Source organism: Poecilia latipinna, unplaced genomic scaffold, assembly GCF_001443285.1.
Source record: "Poecilia latipinna isolate Pla-1442-1.1 unplaced genomic scaffold, P_latipinna-1.0 Scaffold1950, whole genome shotgun sequence".
NCBI lineage: Eukaryota > Metazoa > Chordata > Actinopteri > Cyprinodontiformes > Poeciliidae > Poecilia > Poecilia latipinna.
Genome location: NW_015114566.1, coordinates 26,154 through 37,131, shown reverse-complemented (window position 1 = coordinate 37,131; position 10,978 = coordinate 26,154). Strand labels below are relative to the sequence as shown.

The window sequence follows — 10,978 nt, the reverse complement described above, 5'->3', positions numbered from 1 at the left end:
AGACATTCGCTGAGCACATCGTCCGTTGAGGCTTTGTCCTTGATGTATTTATGGATCTTTATGGAACTGACTCATCTCAGTGGGGCAGGGTTTCATTCTGGGCTTCTCCTTTTTTCTCTATTCTGACTCAAGAATCTGACTCTTTAGTTTTGACTTTTCCAACATCAGAACGGAATAATAATTTAAATTAATAACCGGAATAATAATTTAAATTAATAACTCATCATTTCATTATCAGACAGGCTGATATTATTTTGAACAACCCAGACAGGAACCCCCCCTGCTCATTTCCGTGGCGTTGCTCGGTTTATGCGTGCAGGTTTTCAGTGGAGCCAAAAAAATTCTTCAACCGTCGAGTCCCGCCTTTCTGCCTCTGGCCAAATAGTGAGCCCTGCTAGACGAAGACACCGGATCTTCCTGCCAAATACTGACTCCTGTCTCCGCACTGTTTGTGCCGCAGACGGAGCACGAGCTGCAGTTTAAACAGACATTTTATTTAAGGGCACCAGGACGTCTTTTTTTAAACACAAACTTTATTTTTCTAAAGTTGCTGATTTAATGAAACGGTGTCTGCAGTGTAGTGACAGCTTCAGTCCAGCAGGAGGCGATTTGCTCACTGTGTTTACAGTAGGAGTGAGGCTGATCCTGAGTCAGATCTTGTTGCATTTTAAACGCGTAACATGGGAGGAGGATCTGATCCAGGACCGGCTTGGTTTGTTTTGGCTACAGGGACTGTCAAGTCGGGCGGTTTTATGCCCACCCACTCCGATAGTGTCATGAAAAAAACATCCCCGCCCCTCTGCCGTACCCCCGCGTACAAACCAAACAGACGGAAGATAAACTTACAATCAAAGCGGAGGAATTCTAGTCAAACCGAAAGCTGAGCGACTTCAGCGGACTTCACAGCGAACGGAACCGGAATACATGCGAACATCACGGAGAGCACGGAGCCTCATTCACACGGCGGGACACCCTGGAAAAGACGGAGAAATCTCAGGAGGATGTTCAGTTCCGAGGACTGGAGCTGAAAGTCGTTACGACAAGATGTGAAGCGCCCCGGGAGAAAGCGGAGACCGAGGCCAGCGGCAGGATGTTGGTCCGGAGCTCGGTGAGTGTTAGCCGGATTAGCTCTGTGAGCTGGTCTCGGTGAGTGGTGCTAAATTAAAACACGCATGGATTTTAATCCGTCAGATTAAACTGTTAGCGGCTAATTCAGATGAACGGTAGTCGGTTCTTCCGGTGTAGAAGTTAGCCTCTGGTTCGCTGCTCAGAGTTGGCTCTTAAAGGGCCAGCTCACAGTTTCTCGGAACCTGGAAGTCCGTTGATTTCCTATTAAAAAGCTAAAATATCTACTGCAATTAAATCTGGACTAGGTTACTCGGTTCTGTGACATACAGAACTTTCATCCAGTTTGTGAAGGACAAAAATATTCTGGGCTTTCATGTTATTCAGCTCACCAGAGAAATGACCCATCACCTTTTTAAATCCCTAGAATAAAATGATTCACGCCTAAAGTTTCTGGATTGATCGAGTCTAGAATGGGTCACTTTACGAGCCAAAGCGTCGCTAGTCTTAAGATTTTTCAGTCAGTCTAAAGTGGTTTAAAGAAGGATAGACATCTAAAATTTCTGCTTGTTTTGTCTTTTTTCTGAGATAAAATATAAATGTTTCCCAGTGCAAAGTTTGTTCTGAAGAGTTTATGTTTCTACAGTAAAGTGGATGTTTCACAGATGTAGAAATGTTTTATAGAAGCTGACTGAAATATGTAATCCCGATCTCCTTTCGGATTATAATCTAGAGCAAATTTAATTTAACTCAAAGCCTGGCCAGCAGCTATAAATCAGACACCAACTTCAGCCTCCAGTTAGCAGGCTAACGAGCCGTTAGCTCTGTGAACCGGGACTCCCTCCTCGAACCATCAGCTGGTTCTGGTTCCTGGTGGAGGAACTTCTTTGGTCCATTTAAACACAGCAGTAAAATAGCCTAATCATCTATTTAGTGCTTTTCTGTAGAATAAATGTTAATATTATTAACTATGACCAGAAATCCAGATTAAATGGAATAAACTTTAACCTGGTGCTGCTGATAGTTGAAATGGTTAAAATGAGTTAAATTCATATTTTATTCTTGTTTTTAATACAAAATATGATCCATGATTGAAGGGGAGGAAAGTTTCCATTGAACCGAAGAGAGAAAATATCAGGCTGGTGCTGATGATTCACCTGAGAAAGGTCAAAGGTCATCTTCATCATCATCTTCCAGAGAGGAAACATCTGATGTCCCAGCAGCTTCAGCCTGAGGTCAAAGGTTACAGTGTGAAACTCAGAGAAATGACCAGACACCCCCAGAGGTCCACAGGTCAAAGGTCATGACCCTGAACCAGATTGAAGGAGAAATGGTGTTCTGCAGAACCAAGCTGAGGTTGCGATGCGTTCCAACATGGCTGCTGCTCGCATCACCGCAGGAACAAGTTGGTTTGATCAGATTCACAGGTAGAAACGATAAACATGATCAGAACCTCCCAGCTGGAGGCGGATCAAAGAGGTTCTGATCCAAGAGGAAACGGATCTGACAGAAACCCTGCTGCATTCTGGGAGCTCAGCACGGCAGGAAGGAGGCTCAGTTTGACCTCTGACCTGATGAATGAAGTCGCTGTGCTGCTGACAGCCAGCTGATCTCTGGTCATGTGATCCGGTTCAGTCTGCAGAGGAACAGCGCTGCTTTTATCCTCCACTTCCTGAAGCTAATGAGCCGTTAGCATCTGAGCGCTAACGGCTCATTAGCTTCCACAGAACCAAGAACGTCAGGCCCGGTTCTGGCCTGCAGCGCAGAGTTTCTGACCCGGTCCAGTTTAACCAGAAGCTGGGTCCTGGATCAACCCCGGTCCGGTCCGGTCCGAAGCTGCGACTCAAACGGACCAAATCCCTCCTAAATCCCTCCTGCTTACCTAACACTATGGATCGGACCGGACCGGGCTGCTGCTGCAGAACCAATCCGACCAGAACTGGCAGGTTCTGGTCTGGAGGGCTGGATCGGGTCAGAACCGTCCCGTTCCCTGGTTCTGACCTGGAAGCTGTGGATCAACTCGGGTTCTGTTTTAAAATAATCTCTTTGTTTTATTACAAGCAGTTCAGTAAAAATCTGAAGTTTTTCCTCAAGAAATTTTAAATGGGAACAAATTCTGGAGAGTGAAATGTTTTCTGGATTATTTTTACTTCTTTATTATTTTTAGACCATAATCCTGCAGACATGGAGGAACTTTAGTCTCACAAACGAGAGTCAGAACAGGAAATGATCCGACTGGGTCAGATGAAGAACCGCTGGGCTCCGTCAGAACTCAGTACATTAATATCATCATTCATAAATAATTAGGAAATACAGGAACATAATGTCCACATGAAAAACAAAAAGAATTATTTTATTTTGAAGGGCTACTTCCTGTCTTTCAGGAACTTTTAGCTTTTATTTCATGGGGCATTTATTTGTTTATTATCTGGAGAAATTATTAATGATTATTAACAGAATTTATTTATTCAATCTTTAAAGAAACTGATTTCCATGCAATAAACACATGAAGCTCAAAATTCCCACTTTTCTCTGTCCTTGAATGCACCACCAGGTAACACCTTAATGAATCACTTCCTCCATTTCCTGAGAATCTTTCCTGTTTGGATCAAAGTTTGATCTGCTGAACCCAGAACCGGTTCTGACCCGGTTCTGAGTGGTTCTGGTGTGGTTCTCTCCTCAGCTGAAGCGGACCCGGGCCAGGGTGACCCATGCGGTGGTGGTAATCTTCCTGGAGTTCTTCGCCTGGGGCCTGCTGACCACGCCCATGCTGAAGGTGAGAGCCGGATCGGCGGTTCTGTTCGGTTCAGACAGAACCAGAACCGGGCTCTGGGTCGGCTGACGTCTTGTGGTCTGGTTCTCCAGGTTCTCCATGAGACGTTCCCTCAGCACACCTTCCTGATGAACGGCCTGGTGCACGGCGTCAAGGTGAGGGGGCGGGGCTTAACCTCAACAGGAAGTAGAGTCATGCAGCACTTCCCCTTCCAGGACCATCCGTCCGGTCAGACCCGGGTCAGAACCGGTCGGACCCATCCTCTAATGGCCGTGTCTCTCTGTCCTCAGGGCTTCCTGTCCTTCCTGTCGGCTCCTCTGATTGGTGCTCTGTCGGACACCTGGGGCAGGAAGTCCTTCCTCCTCATCACCGTCTTCTTCACCTGCGCTCCGATCCCCTTCATGAAGATCAGCCCCTGGTGAGTCCGGTTCTGGTTCCACATATTCAGAGTTTCTGGGTCAGAACCTGATGTCAGGATGTTTGAGCTGTGGATCAGAACCCATCCTGTGTGTTCGGATCAGAACCGGTCCTGGTTCTGTTCGTCTCTGTGGGAAACTTTGTTCTGAAGTTTCTCAGGTTCTGATGAAGCAGAAACGTTGTGATGTGGGACCCGGTCGGGTTCTGGTTCTGAGGTTCTGCTGGGTTTAACCATCACATGCTCCTCATGTGAGCGGCTGCAGCATCAGGCCTCTGGCTCCCCCTGCTGGCCGCTCGCAGCGCCACACGCAGCCATGCTGACCAGTTCCCAGAATGGTTTTAATCTGAGGAACCAGCAGCTGGTTCAATTCTGACCCGCTTCAGCAGAACAGAACCGGCTCTCTGGGTTCTGAAGCAGCCGACCCGCTCTCAGGAAGCCGAACAAAATGAATCAATTAAATCAAAACAAGATCAATAATTTTCTTTGTTCATTTTTTTCACGTTTCTTTCAAGTTATTTTCTCTTAGCTTGTTTATTTATTTTGGGTATTTAAAATGTTTTCCAGTTTTAAATGTTGGAATTTAAAGTTTATTTCCAATATTTGACTTAGCACTAGTTTCATAACAACATTATTCTTTATTGCAATAATTTCTGTGGTAATTTCACATCCATAAAAAGTTGTTTAATGAAATGTGACAAACTTTCTGTTTTTCTCACTAAATCTGTTTCTGCTCCATGTTTTACTGCAGCTAAAGACAAATAGATCACTTTTTAAAACATTCACGTTAAATCAACAAACCCTGTCATTCTTATTTCAGTTTTTTTCTGCTAAAAATGGGCAGTGATTCCAGCTCCGACCTGCAGGTGGCAGTGTTTCCTACAAAACAACACCGTTAAATTACTCACTGCAAATATTTCTAAAACCTATAAACGGATAAAAACTAGAGATAAAAAATCAGCCAAACTCAGAATGGGTCAGAACCAGGTGGAACCGGGTCAGAGGTCATGTGACCACAGGGAGGTTCTGGTCTGGTTCTGGTTTCAGGTAAATCCTGCCTCATTCTGAGCTGAACTCTAAATGAAACTTTATTTTCCTCCATAAAATCAGCCATGTTTTCCTGCCCTGCTGTTAACCCTCAATGTGCTGCAGAACCGACCCGACCCGGTTCCGTCTGACCCGGTTCTGTCTCTCCAGGTGGTACTTTGCTCTGATCGCCGTGTCGGGGACGTTCGCCGTGACGTTCTCCGTGATCTTCGCCTACGTCGCCGACGTCACCGAGGAGCACGAGAGGAGCACCGCCTACGGCCTGGTAACGACCAATCAGAACGCTGCAGGCTGCTGACATCACAGCAGCTGTAGATCAGAAACCGCCTCATCATCATCATCATCATCATCATCATCATTATCCAGGTCCATCAGTAACGTTTCTGTCAGGATGAATTAAACAGAACCAGCTGAACTGATCGGATCGTCTTCAGAACCAGCTGGTAGTTTGTAGAAACGCTGAATCCTGATTGGACGGATGACTCTAAAGGAAACCACAGTGGTTAGCTATGCTAACCAAAATGCTAACTGCGCTAGTCCTCAGTCACTGATCATAAACATCAGTTCCACTGGCGCTAAAGCGCTACGCTAACATGATATTCAGCAGAAGCTAAATGAGAAATCATCCCACCGGTTCCACCATCTTTTATTATTCTGATCGGGTCCGAGTCGGTCTGCAGCTTCATCGGATCGTTCCTCAGTGTCCCGGTTTTCCGGACCTGGTTCGGCCCGGATCAGAGCTGGTTCTGTAGAACCCGGCTCACCTGACCTCCTCCTCCCAGGTGTCGGCGACCTTCGCCGCCAGCCTGGTGACGAGCCCGGCCATCGGCGCCTACCTGTCCAGTCGCTATGGAGACAGCCTGGTGGTGCTGGTCGCCACGGTGATCGCGGTGACGGACATCGCCTTCGTGTTCTTCGTGGTTCCCGAGTCGCTGCCGGACAAGATGAGGCTGTCGTCGTTGGGGTTCCCCATCTCCTGGGAGCAGGCCGACCCGTTCGCTGTGAGTCAGTCGGACCCGGCAGCAGAACCGAAACCAGAACCAGCAGCTGAACCTCTGATTGGTTGTTTGTTTCAGTCGCTGCGGCGAGTCGGGAAGGATTCCACGGTTCTGCTGATCTGCATCACCGTCTTCCTGTCCTACCTGCCTGAAGCCGGACAGTACTCCAGCTTCTTCCTCTACCTGAAGCAGGTAGAGACACACACACACACACACACACGGCTCCTCCGTCATGCTGGACCGTCGGACTGATTGATTTTTCCTCTCGTCTCCTCCAGGTGATCCATTTCTCCCCTGAAGCCATCGCTGCCTTCATCGCCATGGTGGGAATCCTCTCCATCGTTGCTCAGGTTCGCTGGCTAAATTGGCTAAAGCTAATTTTATCTCCTTTCTCCCAGCGCTAACTAGAAACAACCAATCACAGCAAGGGGCGGGTCTTAGTGCTGTCGGCTCTCTGCTGAGCTGCAGCATAATAGCATAGCCAGTTGTGAGTGCTAATGCTAGCTAGCATAGCCAGTTGTGAATGCTAATGCTATAAAAGGAAAATGTAACATAAGTGAACTTAGTTGGTTTGGCAGAACCAAAATTCCTCTTTAATATTTAATGCAACAAAGGTAAACAAACCTGAATATAACAGCGTGACCCCTGCAGCAAACGGAGACCATGCTCATTCTCCGGCTGCGTTAGCGTAGCATCCGCTAGCACCGAGTCACCATGACAATGAAAACAAACATGGAGCAGCGAGTTCAGACTTCCTGTTTTATTCAGATTAAATAAATTTATTTCTAAATGAAGAATCAGAGAGAAAACTGTAAAAACAAAGAACTATTGTTCAAAAGAATCAGCATAAAGAACTATTGTTCAAAAGAATCAGCATAAAGAACTGTTCCTCCAGGTGTCTGCAGCAGCCGTCTCTGTGACCTCTGACCCCTGACCTGTCCCCTCAGACCGTCCTGCTCAGCGTTCTGATGCGAACCATCGGGAAGAAGAACACGGTTCTGTTGGGTCTGGGCTTCCAGCTGCTGCAGCTGGGCTGGTACGCCTTCGGGTCCGAGCCGTGGTGAGTCTCTGGATCCGTTCCCGGTCCTGGTCCTGGTCCTGGTTCTGGTTCTGACGGGTCGGTTCTGTCCCTGCAGGATGATGTGGGCAGCAGGAACCGTTGCTGCCTTGTCCTCCATCACCTTCCCAGCAGTCTCTGCTCTCGTGTCGCACAACGCCGCCGCCGACCAGCAGGGTGAGCCAATCAGGAGCAGCTTCACGTTAGAGCAGCCAATCAGGAGCAGCTTCATGTTACAGCAGCCAATCAGCAGCAGCTTCATGTTACAGCAGCCAAACAGCAGCAGCTTCATGTTAGAGCAGCCAATCAGGAGCAGCTTCACGTTAGAGCAGCCAATCAGGAGCAGCCTAACTCTCTGTGTGTGTGTGTGTGTGTGTGTAGGCGTGGTCCAGGGGATGATCACAGGGATCCGGGGCCTCTGTAACGGTTTGGGTCCGGCTCTCTACGGATTCATCTTCTTCCTGTTCAACGTGGAGCTGAGCGACGTTCCAGCAGCCGCAGGAACGCCGAACACACAGGTACCGCCCATCTGGACACGCCCACCTGGACACGCCCACCTTCAGAACAACACATTGAGAGCAGAAATGAAACCAAGACATTACAACAGATGGAAACATTTTTCATTCAAGATGGAAACTGAATCTGTTCTTCCATCTGCTGGTATTTTTATCTTCACCTGATTCCTGTCGGCTAAATTATTTTCTTATTTAACAGGAAGTGAGGTATCACTGTTTGTTTTTTTCTGTATCTCTATAAAACCTGTAGTGCCGCGGCAGCCATCTTTACTGAGGGCTGCTGGGTAACGGCTCCGTTCTTCTTCTTTGGTTTCATTAGAGGAACAAAAACATCAGATTATGATAGAAACATTTAACTGAGCATCCAGACCTGCTGCACAACCGACCAGAACCTGACCGGTTCTGATCGGGTCAGCCACTGTAAAGAGCTAAAGATCAGGTTCTGTGACTCAGAGGTCAAAGGTCACCGTTTCCTCCTGTCTCCGCAGCGCGCCGTCATCCCGGGCCCTCCCTTCCTGTTCGGGGCGTGCACCGTCATCCTCGCCGTGGTCGTCGCCGTTTTCATCCCGGAGAATCTCCGCCCCGCCGGCGGTCCGGCCGCCGCGAAGCCCGCACACGCTCAGAACGGCGCCGCGGCGCAGGCCACGCCCACCAGCGACGCCGAGGACATCGAGCCGCTCCTGCAGGACAGCAGCATGTGAGCGGCGGCGGCGGCCAATCACTGACGGCGTTCATAAGCTCCTCTCTCCTGATTGGCTGAGACCAAAGGGCTGGGGGGAACAGCGCCCCCTCTGGACTCTACCAGCAGGTAAACTGACTCACCTGTTGGAGTTTCTCTGCTTCATTATGCACCTGCTGGCTCCGCCCCCCCTGGTTACCATGACGACGGCCGGAGGAAGTTCCCGGATCCCCCGCCTCCACTCCGTTACCATGGTGACGTCTAGGGGACGCTGTGTCATGGCAACAGGTTCTGGACTCATGGTGTCGGGTCAGACCTCAGAGCCCTGCTTGGTTCTGGAGGTTCTGCTTGACCTTTGACCCGTCAGAACCAGAGCACATGTTCCGGTTGGGATCCGTGTTTCTGGTTCCGGAACGTTTTTACCAAACATCTGGACTGTTTTCTGGAGTCTGGGCCGGTCCGGTTTGCTTCCTGGTTCCTTCTGCAGCGTCACAGCAGGTCCAGTTTAACAGAACCGGGCAGTCCGGTCTGGCTGACCCGGTTCCTGTAGCTCCAGAACCTCCAGCTGTGGTCCAGATGCCTCTGCTGCGCTTTAGTGCCTCTAACCGACCCGGTTTCTACCAGCCGGGTTTTTTCAGAACTTTGTGACGATCTTAATAAAGATGTTTGAACCGAGCCTCCGGGTTTCACTCTGCATGTTTCCATCGCATTTCCAGGTTCGGATCAGAACCAAAAACTTAAATGATAAAATATGTATTTAATTTATGGAAATGTTTAAGGTAAGAAAATGAAATGTAAAAAGTTTATAGTTTATTAGCCCCGCCCCCTGAGTGGGAAGTGGGCGGAGCCACGAGGCTCTGAGGGGCGGGGCTAGTGTGAGGAGGGGAGGGGCTAAAGGGCAGTGGTCCACCCTGTAGCCTTTTCTAACAACAAATCCACTTTTATTTTGAAGAGATTAAAAATTTGACTAAATTGTGTAATTTTTCTGCCGTTGAGGTGAGACGGTTCTGTAGTTCAAAGTCACACGTTGAATTTTCATCACCAGATTTTATTAATCATAAAAACTACAAACTGAAACTGCAGGAAGTCCAGAAGGCTGAGAAAAACAAAAACACGGAAACATTTCCTGGAATCTAAAATCACGTCGGAATAAAATCAGAACTTCTGGAAAAAACTAAACATTTTATATCATAAAAACTAAAATCATGTTACAACATTTAAATCTATAAAATATTTCTGTAATTCTGATTTTTATGTTTGGTCACAACTTCAAACTCAGATTTAAACTCTTCAAAGCAAAAACACACAAACCACAAAGGTCAACCTGGAGACAAAACTAATGTTTTTGTTTTCTACATTTTTAAAACTTTCAGGAACAAAAAATTAATTTGAAATGGAAATGATTCCAGAGGAATATTTAGAATTCATTTTCTGTAAACTTTATATAATTATTTCATCTGTATTTAAATTAAAATCCAAAACTAATTTAAAATTCTGACTGCAGAAATGATTTATTTGGAAATATTAAAATATTGCACATGAGAAAATTCAATTTAAATCCTTATTGATTCTGTGGAAATTATGTTAAATTTTACACTTTAATCTGATTAGTTAGTTTTAAAACCAGACCAAAAAAATTAACTGAGGTTAAAGTAACATTTTGTTCTCATTATTCATTTTTATGATTTTATTCTTATTTTCCTGTTAAAACTTGGAAACGTTTAAAAATCTGGAATTTAAACTGAAATAAAACCAACATGAAAAACCAGAACCAACAAAACCGACGATGTTCAGAACCTCCAGAACCAGGATCTGGACCCGCGTCCAGCAGCTGTTCTGACCCAACTGGACTCTGCAGAACAGGTCCGGTTCTGGTTCCGGTCCGTCACAGCAGGCAGGAGATGGAGACCTTGGTGGTGGAGAAGGGAACGGTGTCTGGTTTGGGACAAACAGAGTTAGCGATTAGCAGCGTTAGCGGTTAGCGGCGTTAGTGGTTAGCAGCGTTAGCGGTTAGCAGCGCTAGCGCTGCAGGCGACCTTGGACTGACCTCTGTCCTTCAGCGTGCTGATGTACGCCTCCATGAACTCCTTCTCACTGCCGTCCTTCACCTCCTGCTCCCTCCACCTCCTCCTCTCCTTCTTCTTCTTCTCCTCTTCCTCCTTCTTCCTCCTCCTCTTCTCGGGGTTGTCATAGAGACGGATGAACCTGCGGCGGGACACAGACGCGGTCGGTCCGACGGTTCACGGCTTCGCCGACCTGCTGGGATCTTACTTGATCTCCGGGTCGTTGCAGAGTCGGGTCGGGACGCTGGTCAACCCGTCGCCGCTGGCAACCACCATCCTCAGACTGGAGATGTTGGCGAGACAAACGGGGAGGTAAGACAGGCTGTTCTGATGGACGAAGAGGGTGGAGAGCTGCTGCAGCCTGGG

At 47.5% G+C, this 10,978-nt stretch overlaps 2 protein-coding genes across 4 annotated transcripts in view; one reads left to right on the top strand and one right to left on the bottom strand.

Annotated features, from left to right (window-relative positions):
- The first annotated feature begins 550 nt into the window (after window positions 1-550).
- On the top strand, window positions 551-9,225 carry mfsd14bb (major facilitator superfamily domain containing 14Bb). Its single transcript, XM_015015763.1, has 12 exons — window positions 551-1,108; window positions 3,749-3,841; window positions 3,931-3,993; window positions 4,129-4,256; window positions 5,451-5,565; window positions 6,083-6,301; window positions 6,377-6,490; window positions 6,577-6,648; window positions 7,246-7,358; window positions 7,435-7,532; window positions 7,737-7,873; window positions 8,359-9,225. Exons 1-12 carry the CDS (start codon window positions 1,091-1,093, stop codon window positions 8,569-8,571), a joined length of 1,383 nt encoding a protein of 460 aa, XP_014871249.1. The 5' UTR covers window positions 551-1,090; the 3' UTR covers window positions 8,572-9,225.
- lrrc2 (leucine rich repeat containing 2) overlaps window positions 4,448-10,978 on the bottom strand; it is a 23,339-nt gene continuing 16,808 nt past the window's right edge. For 2 of the 3 annotated variants that reach the window (XM_015015764.1, XM_015015765.1), the window contains exons 8-10: window positions 10,821-10,973; window positions 10,597-10,754; window positions 10,259-10,484 (exon numbers count right to left, since the gene is read on the bottom strand). In XM_015015764.1, the coding sequence (XP_014871250.1) occupies window positions 10,435-10,484; window positions 10,597-10,754; window positions 10,821-10,973 (361 nt within the window). In that variant the 3' untranslated portion in view covers window positions 10,259-10,434. Of the gene's footprint in view, window positions 4,469-10,258; window positions 10,485-10,596; window positions 10,755-10,820; window positions 10,974-10,978 lie in introns of those variants that run through there. The other variant, XM_015015766.1, reaches the window with a different exon arrangement.